The sequence below is a fragment of the Ambystoma mexicanum genome, chromosome 12 (genome assembly GCF_040938575.1).
Source record: "Ambystoma mexicanum isolate Mex_15411 chromosome 12, UKY_AmexF1_1, whole genome shotgun sequence".
In the NCBI taxonomy this organism is placed as follows: Eukaryota; Metazoa; Chordata; class Amphibia; order Caudata; family Ambystomatidae; genus Ambystoma; species Ambystoma mexicanum.
This window is the reverse complement of record NC_090936.1, coordinates 686,480,941-686,496,953: the sequence shown is the minus strand read 5'-3', so window position 1 is coordinate 686,496,953 and position 16,013 is coordinate 686,480,941. Positions and strand designations below refer to the sequence as shown.

At 50.0% G+C, this 16,013-nt stretch overlaps 1 protein-coding gene across 3 annotated transcripts in view; it reads right to left on the bottom strand.

Annotated features, from left to right (window-relative positions):
• Positions 1-16,013, bottom strand: part of CPNE8 (copine 8) — a 2,424,038-nt gene that overhangs the window by 1,129,841 nt on the left and 1,278,184 nt on the right. For all 3 annotated transcript variants that reach the window (XM_069629223.1, XM_069629224.1, XM_069629225.1), the window contains one exon: positions 6,583-6,646. In XM_069629223.1, the coding sequence (XP_069485324.1) occupies positions 6,583-6,646 (64 nt within the window). The remainder of the gene's footprint in view (positions 1-6,582; positions 6,647-16,013) is intronic.

Genomic DNA, 16,013 nt, shown 5'->3' with positions numbered 1-16,013 from the left:
AGTGTCTTTTTCCCCATAGGGGCCGGGGTACGGAATGCCGGGGAACAGGCACCGACCCGAGATGAGAGGTGAAATCCTTGTAGAAATCAGGTAAGTCTTTAATGAGCGTTTTTTGGTAATGTCTTTTCCTTCGCTCATTAACGCTGATGTCTTTTTTTCCCCTTAGGGGCCGGGGTCCGGAAATGCCAGGATGCGGCGCGGACCCGAAATGAAGAGGGAATGAATCAACAGGTAAGTCTTAACATGGAGATTTAGCTTTCCTTATTCCCTTCTCTCTCTCACCTTTTGTTCTGGTCTTTTTCTCCCTAGGCGCTGAGGCGTGACTGCGAATCATGATGATCGCTGCTGTACATGGAGGCGCCCTGTAAAGGTGAGTGGAATGCGGCGCTGCAGCGATCGACGCGATGAGCTTTGAAATTAAAGTCTTCCTTTTCAGGATTGTCGGCGAGATGTCTCCGGGATGCGGATTTAGCAGGTAAGGACTTTTCCTTCTTCTGTTCTCTTCTTCTCTTCCTTTGCAGGTGATCCGGGATGCTGGCAGGCGTGGCAGAAGTCAGGATGCAGGAGCAGACACGGTGAGCGTCCAGCTGCTAGATGCAGAACAACGCGAAGCACGTGTGGCTGTTCGGGTGGGGTTTAAATAGCCTTGGAAGAAGTTCCAGGTATGTATCCTTCCTCCAATCAGGTATGTATCCTTCCCCGACCACGCCCGGATGGTAAATTAGTCCCACAGGTAAAGTAGTTCCTTTCAGGCCTCAAGGAAGCTGGGATCCTGCAGCATGGTCTGCATCAGGTAAGAGCACCCAAGCACTCCCATAATGAGCCTGGCGCCTATGGCGCCAGGACTGATGTCTTTTATGAGCCTGGCGCCATAGGCGCCAGGACACTGTCCAAAGGGCCCCTATATGGGGTTGCTGGGTCCTTCCTTGGGGACTGGATGTCCGCTTTCGGGGACGCAGGGCTTGAACCGGCTCCCTGGGAGCGGGCATCATGACAATGCATCCCATAGGGTGTGTGGGCCCACCTCCCCATTGTCGTTGAGATCGAAGAATTCCGTTATGGCGTCTAGTTCCTCCTGCATGTGGACTTCGTCCTTCAGCAAGGAGTCATTGCATTTCCATCTACCCCTGCGGTCGCCGGACCATCCCCCTGCTATGGTGACTCGAACCGGTCATGGTCTGACCAGGGGACAGGGTCCACCCTATGGCCGGTGATAAATGGGTATAGGGTTTCATCCACTAAGATGTAATCTATTCTGGAGAAGGAAGTATGGATGGCCGAGTAGTACGTGAAGAAGGGGGCGCCCGACCCGGGGGGGGGTATCGTGTCCACCAGGCCTAGTTCTAAGTTCACCCTCTGGAAATTTCTTGCCATGGTCTTGTCTACCACCCTGGAAATCTGGGGGCCCACACGTTTCCTGTCTGGACGGGTCCAGAACCATATTGAAATCCCCCCCTACCACCATCGGGCCCCGGACAAAGAGCTTAAGTTTATCCCTCACCTCTTCCCAGAATTGAGTTTGACCTTCATTTGGACCGTATACTACAGCAAAAGTTAGTGGGGCACCCTGCAGGGTCCCCCGAACCAACAGGTAACGCCCTTCTGGATCTTTCAGTATGGCCTCTTTCTCGAAACCCACGTTCCTTGACATTAATATGGCCACTCCGCTTTTCTTGCCCTTGTGGGATGCGTAGAAAACCTCCGCGATTCCTCCACCCCGCATTTTGGGCTCCTTCCCCAGGGCCCAGTGAGTCTCTTGCACGAAGAGGAAGTCGAGGCTTGCCCTTCTAAATTCCCTGCAGACCAGGGACCTCTTTGTGGGAGTGTTCAGACCACGGATGTTGAGGGACCCCACACCTAGGGACAGCAGCCTTTCAGCCATTATCCAAGAGTTCTACAATCTCAGACCACCGCGTCACCTCACCCCTCCTCACTCGCTCCCTTAGTATCATATTATCCTCCCCCCTTTCCCCTCCCCTCCGGTGTGCTTAAAACATTTCCCCAACTGCCCCCCAGTCCTGACCCCCAACTGAACAACCCCAACAGTCCCGTATCCTCCCTCCCCCCACCCCAGCGTCCAGCCAATTAGTTCTGCCATCGCTGGCTATTGGCCGAACCACCAGCCTGCCCGCTTCGACCAGGCGTTCCATATACTGCTCGTCCTTATGAGTCCCCCCTCCCGCCCTGTGGCGACATCCCCCTCATGATACCCCCTTACTTTCTGTCCATGGGGACGCTGATACTGGTAAAACCACAGTTTTTTTCTTTTTGCATCTAGTTACAAAACACGGCGGGTTTCCCCAGCCTTCAGTCCTCAGAAGCGTTCCGCTCTCCCTCCTTAACTGGCGACGGAGTATTCATTTTCCTATATTTTCTCACACCCGTTTTCCTTCTCTCGTCACTCGAGTGTCCCTCACTAGCCCCGATGGGCCCCTCCGGGATTCGAGTCCTCTACGTAATCCTGGATGGCTCTTCGTATGTCATCTTCCGTGATAAGAGTTGACCTCTGGCCCATATACTCAAAGGTCAGGGAGAAAGAATAGCCCCAACGGTAGCGGATCCCCTTTTCCTTGAGCAGGAGCGTTAGGGGGGCGACACATCCTGCGTTAGGCCAGAGTGTAGGCGGAGAGATCCTGGTAGATCGTGATCTGAGCATTGTTGTAAGTGATCTCCCGAGCCTTCCTGGCCTCCTCCAGCACCTTTGTTTTTTCAGAATAGTAATGGAACCGGACCAGAATAGATCGAGGGCCCCCCGCCCCAGCCCTGCCCCCGGCTCTGTGCACCCTGTCAAATGTGGGTTCCGTAGTCATTTCTTCAGCAAATAGGAGGGTGATGATGTCTCTCACCGTGCGGATGATGTCTCTCTCCGTTTCCCCTTCCACTTCGGGTACCACAAAAATTCTGAGGTTGTTCCTCCTTTCCCTATTTTCAAAGTCGTCCATCTGCCTGGACCTTTCCTCATCCCTTTTCTCCAAGGCCGCCAGCCTCAGCTCTACCCCCATTTCCTGGGTTGCTGTTGATGTTTGATAGGTTTCCACATGCAGCAGTCTATCCTCGACCTTGTCCACCCTTTGATCAATTTTTTCAAATTTCTGGGCGATGTCGGATCGCATGTCCCTAATTTCCTGCAATATGGAGGCGATACCTCTTTCCATGGCCGTCGTGGAAGGTGCCTGGGCCTCCGACTGGGCCATTCCTCTAGTGGGGCTTAGGCTTCTCTTGCTGCTCGCCATCTCTTGAAAGCGAAATTCCTGCAAGGTTTTCCGCCAGTTCATCTGGCCACCCCCTTCTGGGACAGCCAGTGGTTACTTCCTAGGGCACTCAGATAGGGGCCGTGGTGAATTTTGGGGGGGTCCCAGGACAAGGCTCGCTCCCACCTTGTTGTGGTATGTCTTTGCCGGGGGAGTCTTTATTGGGCGGGCACACGCCCCACTGTGTTCGAGTCGCCGCGGTCCGCTGGTCAGTTCGCTCTTTGCCCCGTGTGGGCAACTGGTTCCGTGGTCCTTGCCCCCCAGTCCAGCGTCTCCGAGCCCCCGCAGGGGGGGGGGCCGGGGCGGTCCCCGGGCGGGTGGGCACGCACCCGGCCGAGACCCGGCAGGGGCCTCACTGGCCTGTTGGTGTTTGCCCCGTGAGGGGGGGCTCCCCTTGGCGCTTGGGCCTACTTGCTGACCCCCACCTGGGTCCCTCTTCCTCCGCGGCCGACAGGAGACTGGTTTCTGGCCCCCCTTGCCGTGATGCAGGTCCTGCTGTCTCCCTCTGTGTGATTCCTGCTCCTTCTGCGTGCCTCGGAGGCCGGGGGGAGGGTCAAGGCTCCGATTCACAATGCGGGGAGAGCCCCCGTCCCGCTGTGGCCCCCGCTCCCCGGGCCGAGTGCGCTGGAGGATCGGAGATTAGCCGGGTGAGGCGGGGGGAGGGGGACTCCTCACCGTGTCGGCGCAGCTCCCGCGGGGCTCCTCTCCGTTGTCTTGCGCCGCGGCTGCGGAGGCCCTGCACAGGTTCGTCCCCGGCTGCCGTCGCAGGTCTCATTCTCGTGCCTCCCGGGGTCCTCGAGCATCGCTGTTTCGCTCTATGGGTGCCCGGGGGTGTCTCCTCACAGCGCCGACGTGCTGGATCCGCCTGGTGGGGGTCAGGGGGGCTCAATCCCCTTAATCTGCCCAGTCGAGGCAGGAGCAGTACGATCAGGCAGCCATTGCCTGCGCGCCCCCTGGTGGCCTTCCAGCTTTCTCTTCTGCAGTAGCTTACTTGAGCTCTTCGCCCCTCCGCCTCTAACTCATTGAGGGTCAGTCGCTTTTCCAAGCAACGAGTTGGGGGCAGATCTCTCTCTTCTGCTGGCTCCTCCCTCTGCAACATCCTCCCTGCCTCTCTGAAACTTAAGCAGAACCATCTCCGGATGCAGCTCAAGACTCTCCTTTTTCCTTCTGCCTTCTCTCTTCCTCTTCCCTTCTGACCTCCTGTCTGATACTGCACTGTTTACCTGGCTACCCTCTGAACCACGGGCCCAGGTCCCTGCCCTCCCAGTTGCACACCTGCGCTGCCTAATGGCAACCGAGCACTTGGGGCTGTATCTGCAACCCTTCAGTCCCCCTACCTGCACTATCTAACAACTTGTTGTCTGTACTTAACCCCTGCACTGCCACCTGCTGGCCGCACTTCTTGTTTTTCGATGTTTTGATCCTATGTCTTGCACTTGCTCCTCCTCCCACTCCCCTGGCACTTTTCCCCTTCCCTCTCCCCTGCACTTGTGCGATCTCCCTGTCATTTGGCCTAGTAAGATCGTTGTCTTGTCCTCCCCTTTGTTCCCCTCCCCTGCCTCATCGCACCTTGAAACACTTGTGTATAGGCTCACTATGAATGTCTTATCATATCATATGTCTTCCTCAGAAGTGCAACATTTATTTTAATCCTACCACTGCTAAAGAGTGTGGGTTGTCCTAACCCATTTCTAAACAGTTTAGAAAGTTCAATGAGACAGACAATGTCATCCATCATTCTGGTACACTTACTTGGGGCACTAGTCTGCAACTTTGAGGCCCAAGTGCATCTTCAAGGATGCCTTCTAAAATTAGTTACATCACTGACATTCAATCTTCAAATGAGACCCAAATAAATCAACACGCTTTTCTGTACTAATATCCAATAGAGCCAATTAGGCCTTACATGTCACAAGAGGGTGTCTTGTACATGACTGTACATGGTGGTGTTACAGTCAGGGAGACTTCAAAATCCAAAGAAGGGGAGCCACTCTAGACAAAGGGAACTCAGTAGAAAGGGCCAGGACGAAGACCTGGAAATTCCAGCCCTGTTGCAGGGGAGCCCTCCTTTCATTTGTTCAAAGACAGAGAAGGAGACATTGGGGGCCCATAAACCCACATCCAGGTCTCGGTCATCCTTTCAGCTGAACACATTTGAAAGTAACCATGGACCCCTCATACAAGAGGCACTGAATCTGTTCCCTAGACATGTCGACAAAACCCAAGAGATTTTGCTTGTCCCATTGCACTGGGTAAGCATCAAGTGAAAATATCACTGGAGTAAATGCTAATTTTGAAACAGGCTTTATTTCCTGATGCTCCCTGACCACCATCCAGTACTTTCTCAAATGTTTCAAGAAAGGGAGCTAGTTAAGACAATGAACACAGCCATAGAATATGAGGGAAGTGCTTTTTACATCTGGAAAGATCTAATTTTTCTAAAGTATGTATTCAAAAAATATTACCATACAGAAACCTCTAGGTCTTATCATTGAAATGATACCCACCAGCTATATTCAAATTCTCATCCTAGTCTCCATTGTTACAAACAACCCAGACTGTTTTATTACAGTGCTAGTTTGACTGTTAAACTAATTCACCAGGAAATGGACCAGTGAAAGCAGGACCTACAAGAAGGACCACGGGTACAGGGTGCCGCTATGTGCAACTTTCCAATATTATGGAATATCTCACTGTGAGGCAGAGAAAAAACACTTCGTTCTGACGGCAGATGAAGAATCTGGAATATTAAACAGAGTCTGCGGGTGCCATACAGCAGGCAGCAGTGAGTGTATAATTTGCTGTGATTACGTGCCTCCAGGAATGGTATGCATGCCAGAATGGGTGACACCCACTCTGATGATTCACGCCACAGAATCATGCTGTCCATTGCATTGTAATAAGATTCAACTATGAACTCAGATTTGGATTGCGTAAACTGATCTCAGTGTGTAGTGAATTGGCTCAAGTTAGTCTTTTGATTACCCAGTGTGCCGAAGCAAGATATTTTGTGTCTGGAGTGCCAGCTTGGTGTGGCACATGTTAGGAGACGGGCAACAGCAATAGGTGTAGACAAGGAAAGCAAGAAGTGGAGCAAGAAGAAGAGAGCATTGAGGGTGTGAAGAGTGGGGAAAACAGAAAAGGTGGTGGGGTTGGGGAAAGCAGTACGCATGGGAGAGAAAGGGAAAGGTGATGAGCATGCTAGAGTTTACAGGAGGTGGAAAAGCACAGAAAGCCCAGGAGGGGACCGGAGAAAGAAAAAGAACTGAAAACATGTTGGAGTTAAAAAGGAGGTGTAAAACGTACCCCAAAAAACATTCAATATACTCACTCTGCAATTATTTAGCTCTTCAGCAATCAAGATTATAGATCCGCATTTCTTTCCAGGAATCCCTCTGTAAAACATAAAGCAAATATTGACTGTTGCAAAAATATTTAAACAAATAAATTATGTTGTGGTCAAACATAAATTGAAATGGCTGTGCAACCAAAAGTATCTCAAACGTAGCATTAAGTGAGAAGTAAAAGTCTTATAGAATACAATGTTACACTGTATATGTACCATTCATATTTGCACAATTTAGTTAATTTCAGTTGTGTTCAATAACATATTCTTAAAGATACTGTTAAAAGATGCCAGTCCAAATGCTGGCTAGCCACACTATGTACAGCACTTTGCTGCTCTAGAGCTAGGTCCACACTTTAACAATAAAATAAAAAAATAATTAAAGCCAGCAAATAATTGGTTTACATATAAAAGCGCAATCGAAACATAGTCACTCTCGAGTGCAAGAATGCAAAAATGGACGTCAAAACCCAGAGAACATGACAAACTCGGTTAAGCACCTGCTTTGCACTGTGGGGGATGTTTATTCTTCTGATAGGTTGAGCAAGGATACAGAATGCAACACTTTATCGACTAGCTGCCTGTCAAAAGAAGAACATGCTTTAACACCAACTTGTCATTTTCATACTGGAGTTACTGCAGTGGATTCCTATGGAATTTGCCTGATTACTCTTATCTTTTGATTTTATTTTTTTATTTTATTGTTCATTTATAATTCGCTTAATACCAGCAAGTGGTTTCTAAGCACGGGATCGCGATTCGTGTTGCGCTGTGTTGTTTTGCTTCCAAGACAAACGCGTTGCCCCTGAGCGATCCTTCCTCCCCATTACCACCTACTCCTGCTCACTCCCACTTTTTGATGTTATCTCGTCCTCCTTGATGCTCTTAGCACTCACCACCTCTTTCTGTTCTCCGCTGCAGTTTCTTCTCAAATCCGTTTCACCTCTCCACCCTCTGCTCCTTCAACCGCTCACCAGCCATCTTCAAATGCACACCTCCACGCGCAGCCCACACTGACAACTGGGGTTGGAGTATTTTCTACTATGTTCCCTCCAGCCCTAGATGGGACTTTCCCTGAGGGTCTGCGGATGCGGTAATAGAATGAGGGCTGGGATTGGTTTTCCTCCATGAGCACACCTAGGGCAGCTAAGGCTTTAAGAGGCTTGCCTGCCATCTTGACTTTTAGTTTTCAACCTCAACCTTCCCTGGGCTAGCCTGTGCTGAGCTGATGGTTTTAGTGCATGGTTTTAGTGCTTCCAGCTTCTGAAATGGAAGCTAAAAACACACTGGGCCTCATTACGACCCTGGCGGAGTGGGTTTACGCCAGCAGTATTCGCGGCGGACCCTTCCGCCCTACTACGAGTTCCCGTAGCGCCATGGAGCCGTTTTCCGCCTGGTTTTTCCGGGCGGAGAAATCCATGGCGCTACGGGACCTTGTTGTTAATTACGCCACCGTATTTTACGGTGGCGTAATTAACGCCTTCCCCACTCCCATTATACCCTATGGGGCAAAAATGGGAATGGGGAAGGGTAAAATGGGTAATGGGGATTTACCGCCCCGCCAAAGTCGGAATGGGGCGGTAAATCCGCCAACCCCCATGGCGGTATCGGCAGCTTTCCGCCGTGCTCCATGGTGCATATTGCACCACGATCTCCGCCAGGGTCGTAATGAGGGCCACTGTGTGAGCGTTCAAAAGACTTTGGGCCTCATTACACGGTAGGCGGTAAGGGTTTACCGGTACCGGTATTTTACCGGTACCGGTAAATCCTTACCGCCTTACTACGAGGTCCCTTTGCGGGTTGGGGAATTTAACGCCTGCTTTTTGCAGGCGTTAAAAACCAACCCGCAAAGGGACCAGTGGAGCTAATTACGGTACTGCAATTTGCGGTACCGTAATTAGCACCTTCTCCATTCCCATAGTGCCCTATGGGGCAAAAATGGGAATGGGGAAGGGCAATGGTGGAAGGGGGAATTACCGCCCCGCCAACCTTGGAATGGGGCGGTAATTCCCCTTTCCACCAAGGCGGTGCCGGTATTTTACCAGCATGAACCATGGCGCTAATAGCGCCATGGTTCACCGCCTACCGTGTAATGAGGCCCTTTGTTCTTAATATTACACTGTGCATGTGGGGCAATTGAAACTTTGTATCCCTGACCTAATATTCTTTTGCCGGTGGAAAATGGGTTGGTGTCTTTATTTCCCACATTACGTTTACAATGTTCAGGAAGCTGCCGGTCTGCAATGTTGAAGCTCAGTTTCTGATGAGTTCACCACAAGTCTTACAACCCCCATGAAAGGAGTTATTTGGTGTGTCAGTGGAGAATGTAGCACTATGTATTGACTTGCTTCCAATGAGGGCAGGGAAACCTTCTAATTTAAAAGGAAAGCTTCTGTTTTATACATTACGAGTTTGGGTCTGCTTATGGTGAGCTATAGGCTTTCTCTGTCGGGAAGAGGGTGTACTTATATTACCCTACAGCTTCCCCCAATGGGTATGTACAAGGACAGAGCTGTGAGGACCGGACTTCCCTACCAGACCAGAGATTAGGGGTAGGCGTAGGTACCCTAGGTTGGTCTGAGGTGCAACACTATTACAGTCTCAAACCCTGTTATTGGGACCAAGGTGGGGTGACCAAGGGATCCTCCCAGTAGCATCCATGGGCCCAACATCCACTGGCTAAGGATGCCTACCGGCCTCCTGAGTTCCCACCTTTCTGGTAACCAGGAACTGGCAGGGGACCTCATCATTTTGGTCGTCCAGATGATTTGTACTACAACACCTTTGATCTTTCACCACTGACTATAATGCCTAGGGGTAATGTGAGTTGCAGTCCATAACAGAGGCCCACATAAGGGGAACCTTGCGTTAGAGTTACTGGTTCCTGATAAACTAGTATTGCAAGTTGAAGATCAACCTCTGATACCAAAGGTGGTGACTTTGGAATTCTTAATTGCCCGATGTTAATTCTAACACTAAGCAGAACAAGTTACTTCTTACCTTGTAACGTTCTTTCGACGGGATGTTCCTCCGACGTATTCCTCATCTTAGATATCTCCTTCCAGCTCTGCTGGCCTCGGAAAATTTTTTCTCTAGAGGGCGCTGCGCGTCGACGTCCTCCGAGTCGATGTCCCTCGACAGCCGCCGTATCGACGCTCGACGTCATCCTGCCTATAAAGGCCGCGCGCAGCGTCTGTTGCTCAGTTCCGTTTTGTAGCCCACAGTATTACTGTCTGGACTAGACTAATCACCCTGAAGGAGCGTAAGCTGCAACAACAAGGGAAGTAGAACTGCGGGGATGGATGGGAGGGTCGATGAGGAATACGTCGGAGGAACATCCCGTCGAAAGAACGTTACAAGGTAAGAAGTAACTTGTTCTTCGAAGGGATTGTGTCCTCCGACGTATTCCTCATCTTAGATAGGCTCCCATAGCAGTATTCTATATTCGGAGGAGGGAGTACTGACTTCACGCTGTCTTCTATTGATGAATAGAATGCAGTACAGCCCTTGCAAACCTAGTCTCTTGACTGGAGGAGGAATCCAGATTGTAAAAACGTGTAAAGGTATGGACAGACGACCATGTAGCGGCCGCACATATGTCTTTAACCGGCACGCCTCTTTTGAGGGCCGATGAAGCTGCAATACCTCTGGTCGAATGAGCCCCAAGGTTTTGAGGGGGCTCTTTCCCTGCCAGTTTATAACATTCCAGAATGGCTAGAATGATCCATCTGGAAATGGTTTGCTTAGTTATTGGTAACCCCAGCTTGTGACCTGTGTAACCTACAAACAGCTGGTCTGCCTGTCTTATCCTGGCTAGTCTACTAATGTAAAAACTTAAAACCCTCCTAGGGTCTAGTCTGTGTAACCTCTCTTCCTCTTTCCCCGGGTGAGGAGGAGGATAGAAAGATGGTAGGGTAATCTTCTGAGTGATATGGAATTCAGAAACCACCTTTGGGAGGAAATTAGGCTTCACTTGCAGGACAACTTTGTCTTTGTGAAAGATTGTAGGAGGGGGTTTACAAGAAAGAGCTTGTAATTCGCTCACCCTTCTAGCAGATGTAAGTGCTATTAATAAAACAGTTTTAAGGGTAAGGAATTTTAACGAACAAGAATGGAGAGGTTCGAAAGGTTTACCCATCAGGAAAGTTAGTACTAAGTTTAAATCCCATAGGGGAACTTGGAATGGTCTTGGGGGATAAACATTGGTTAACCCCTTTAGAAACTGTATTACCAAGGGTAATTTGAAATAGGATGGTTCTTCCGCAGTACGCTTAAAGATGGATAGCGCTGCGAGATAGCCCTTAATGGTGCCAATTTGAAGGCCTGAATCTGCCAAATATAGTAGGAAGGACAAAACCATTGGTGTACCACATGAAAATGGGTCGATATTCTGTTCTCTACACCAGCTGCAAAATCTGTTCCAACGGCAGCGGTATAAAGACTTTGTTGCTGGCCTCCTTGCCGAAAGCAACACCTCCATAACATCATCAGGGAGGTCCCAATCCTTGTACCTCAGCCGTTCAGAAGCCAAGCGTGAAGGTTGAGGGTTTTGATGTCTGGATGGAGAACCTGACCTCCCTTCTGTGAGAGTAGGTTCTCGCTGAGTGGAAGTCGAATTGGAGGGCAGATGGACAAGTCTAGAAGGTCCGGGTACCACTTTCTCCTGGCCCAATCCGGGGCAATTAGGATCATGGTTCGCCGGAATCTTCTCAACCTCCTGATCATTTGAGGAATGACAGGGACCGGTGGGAACGCGTACAGAAGCGGAAACTCCCAGTCCACTATGAACGCGTCTCCCAGAGCTCCTCTCGGAGGAAATTCCCTTGAGCAGAACAGGTCGCATTTCCTGTTTAGGCTGGTGGCGAACAGATCTACCTGAGGGGTTCCCCAAAGGGCGAAGATCTCTTGAAGGACTTCCTGAGCTAGCTCCCACTCGTGGGAGACTGTGTTCTGCCTGCTCAGAGCGTCCGCTGTCAAGTTCTTCTCTCCGGCTAGGTGAACTGCCGATAGAGAGATTCCTTCTTGGATTGCCCAAAACCAGAGCTGCATCGCCTCTCTGCACAGGGCTAGTGATCCTACGCCTCCTCTTTTGTTGAGGTAATGCATGGCCACCGTGTTGTCCGTCATTACCAGGACGTTCTTCCCTTGTACAGCTGGCAGGAAAGCCTTCAGCGCAAGTCTGATGGCTCTCAGCTCTAACAGGTTGATGTGTAGTCTGGACTCCGATGGAGACCAACGACCGCTGATGGTCAAGTCGTTGGCGTGGGCTCCCCACCCTGTGAGTGAGGCATCCGTGACTACTGTTATCTCCGGCCAGGGTTGCCAAAACTGTTCTCCTTTCAGAATGTTCTCCTGACAGGCCCACAACTGAAGGTCTCGAGCCACCCTGCCGGGAACCTGAAGAAGATCTGTCATTCTCCCTGAGAATTGTGACCACTGAGTCCTCAGTGCCCACTGGAGGGATCTCATTCTCAGGCGAGCCTCTGGCACAAGGAAAATGCAGGATGCCATGAGGCCTAGCAACCTCAAAAAGTCGAAGGCTGGGAGACGTTGGACATGCTGGAACTTGGTAACCATCTGTAGAATATCTTGAGCCCTCACCTCTGGTGGCGAGGCTTTTCCCAGGGAAGTATCCAGGATCGCTCCTATGAACTGGAGTCTCTGCGATGGTATCATTTGTGACTTCTTTAAATTGAGGTAGAAACCCAGTCTGTGAAGGAAGTGGCACACGTGATTTAGCTGGATCTGAGCTTGTTCCGGAGAAACAGCCCTGATCAGCCAATCGTCCAGGTAGGGGTAGACGTGAATCCCTTCCCTCCTTAGACTTGCAGCCACTACCGACATTAACTTGGTGAAGATCCTCGGGGCGGAGGTCAGCCCAAATGGCAGCACTCGAAATTGATAGTGAGAGTTGCCAATTGCGAACCTCAGGTATTTCCTGTGTTTGAGATGGATAGGCACATGGAAATAAGCGTCCTGAAGGTCCAGAGATACCGACCAGTCCTGGAACTGAAGGGCCTGGAGGATCTGAGAAAGTGTGACCATCTTGAATTTGTCTTTTCTGAGGAATTTGTTCAATTCTCGCAAGTCCAAGATGGGTCTCAGTCCTCCGTCTTTCTTCGGAATGAGAAAGTAAGTGTAACGCTCACCTGAATCCCTCGGAGGCGCAGGTCTGGGCTGGGGGTTCTCGGAGTCTTCTAGGGTCACGCGCAGGCCTCGAATGCCACCCTGGAAAGGCCCTCTCCTCACTGAGATCTTGATCTGAAGGGTGAGGTGTCTGCAATTGTGAGAGCAAGGGGTTAATAGGATATATAAGCCTGACAGGCAAGCTGACTCCCCTTCCTGGTAATCCACACGTAGTTCGTAGGCTAAATGTGCTTACCTTATATAGGTGAAAGCGGAGCTCTCCATCCTGCGTCTGTGCAGGGGCGCCGAAGCCAGTTACTTCACTGGTTAATTGTCCAGCCTCTTGGTTGCAGAGGATGAAGATTTGGAGCTAGGCCGTCGTTAGCAGCACGAACGGCGGTTGCTTGAATGGAGAGCGATGGAAATGCGAAGGTGTTGCAGGCAAGTAAGTAAAAAATGTCAATTCGAAGTTTAAAGCACTTCTTAATGTCTCTTTTCCTTTTTCAGGTTGCAGAAGCAGCTGGGTAGAGAAATAGATGTCGAGGAATGCGCCGAGGAGTGAGAAAGATGAGAGCTGCCCAAAACACGTGCGTATGGATGGAGTTTTGTATTTCTTAATGATGTCCTTTTGTTTTGCAGATGCGAGTAGCAGCGTCGGCGGAGGCGAGAAGAATGCAGCGCAGGTAGGAAAAGTTTCACGAAGGTTACTAACCAATGTCCTTGCTTCCACAGGGTGCCGAAAAATGGAGAGCTGCAGCCCGTGGCTTGAGATGCACCGATGGATTGGGTAAGTGCTGCGCTGGTTTTATCTCGTGCTAATCTGGTGTTCTTTTCCCTTCTCAGATGCTGCAGAAGACAAAGATGGTATTTCAGAAGGTAAGATTACGGATTTCTCTTCCCTAGATGCAGAAGTTGCAGATTCTCTGGAGCTGACACGGTGAGCGTCCTGCTGCTATTGCAGAATAACGCGAAGCACGTTGCTCTGATCGGGCGTGGTTTAAATAGCCTACTGGAGTGCTTAGGTGTCTCCTTCCACAGCAGCCTCGCCCAGGAAAGAAGTCCCAGCTTCCAGAATAGTTCCAGTATCCAGTCCCAGGGAGTGGTGCTGGCCACACCCAGAAGGTAAAGTAGTTCCAGCCATGGATGGATGAGGATTTCATCCTGCAGGTGAGTGAGCAACATGGTCTGCAGCAGGTAGGTCCACCCAAGCACCATTCCTTGCATCATGAGCCCGGCACGTCCTGTGCCGGGACTGGGTCCCCTTATGAGCCTGGCGCCACTGGCGCCAGGACAAGGTCCATAAGGCCCCTATGGGAGCCGATGGGTGCCTGGAAATGAAGTTGTGACCCGGCTTCCGAGGCAGTTGGGCTAAACCTGACTCCTTGGAGGCTGCGGTCATGACAGCATCCCCCCTCAAGGCCCCTCCCAAGCTTGTCTTTTCCGGAGGTTTTGGCTTGTTGGGAAAAGCCCGATGAAATTTTCGGACTAGACGAGGTGCATGTACATATTTTGAGGGTTCCCAAGATCTCTCCTGGGGTCCATATCCCTTCCAATCAATCAGGTAGTATAGTTTTGATTTGGAAATTTTGGAGTCCAAGATGTCTCGAATTTCAAATTCGGATTCTCCGTCAACTTGGATTGGCTCAGGAGGTTTAGTCAAACGGGTTCCGGGTTGCACAGGTTTCAGGAGAGAAACATGGAAGACAGGATGTATCTTCATTCGAGTAGGTAATTCTAGTTTGACAGCCACTGGGTTAATCACGGCCGTGATTGAGTAGGGCCCTAAATATCTTGGGTTGAAGGTGCGTGGCCCTTTTAAAGATAAATGTTTAGTGGACAGCCAGACTTGATCTCCTTTTTGATATTGAGGAGCCTCTTTTCGATGTTGGTCTGCTCCTTTTTTGTATGACTCTTTAGCTCGTTGAAGATGAGCTGTGGCTTCTTTAAATGCTTGAGTTATTGTCGAATGCAGATGGTCAACAGCAGGTGTTCCGAGAGCTTGAGGTGGGTCCAGATTTGAGGTTCGAGGATGACTTCCATACAGCAGGAAAAAAGGGGTTTTTCCCGTCCCAGAATGGATTGAATTATTGTAAGCGTATTCAGCAATCCAAAGGACATCCTTCCAAGTACCCTCGGATTGATGCAACATGCAGCGCAGATATTGTTCTAGAGTTTGGTTAGTTCTCTCAGTCTGCCCATCGGTTTGAGGATGATGGCTGGTGGAAAGTCGTACATCAATTTGTGCTAAACGACAACAACTCCGCCAAAAATGGGAAATAAATTGGCTCCCTCGGTCAGAGATTAGTACTGAAGGGAAACCGTGTAACCGGACAATGTTTTCAAGAAATTCTCGGGCTAGAATGGAAGCTGTAGGTAAACCCTTCAGTGGGATAAAATGAGCCATTTTTGAAAAAAGGTCTACGATCACTAGAATTGTGTTGTATCCGGAGCAAGGGGGTAAATCCGTGATAAAATCCATCGAGAGCGTGTGCCAAGGGCCTGGTGGAATGTCTATTGGACGTAATAATCCTGCTGGTTTTTCCTTCTGACTCTTGTTTTGTGCGCAGATACCACAAGAAGCCACAAACTCCTTAACATCTTTCCTCCAAGATGGCCACCAAAAATGCCTTTTAATTTTCTCTGAGGTTTTGGCAACTCCAGGATGTCCTTCCATTAGAGAATCATGGTAGCAGGTGATGACCTGTTTTTGTAAGTCAGCGCAGGGTAAGAAGAGTCTTCCTTGGAAATACAATAGGTTCTGATCTATTGTAAAATCCTTTCCTTTCAATTGCCAATTCGATGAATCTTCGGGAGTTATGAGCTTATTGACCCTTGCTTTAATCTCTTCGAGGGATAATGTGTTGATTACTCCTAGTATCTTTTGTTCAGGAATTATTGGCACCGGCTCCGGATTAGCTGTAAGTTCGTCTACCCCTATCCGGGAAAGGGCGTCTGCTTTTCCGTTCCTAACGCCTGGTCGAAATGTGATTACAAAATCGAATTCTGCGAAGAATAAAGCCCAGCGTAGTTGCCTCGAAGATTGAGCTTTAGCTGACTTCAGGTACTGGAGGTTACGGTGATCCGTGATTACAGTTACTGTGTGCCGGGCTCCCAAAAGATAATGCTGCCAGGCCTTAAAGGCGGACTTAATTGCCAAGAGTTCTTTGTCCGTAATTGTGTAGTTGATTTCAGGAGCCGAAAATTTGCGAGACCAAAAGGCTACAGGGTGTAACTGGTGCGTTTCGGGGTCTCTTTGTGACAGCACCGCCCCCATTGCAAGACTGGAAGCG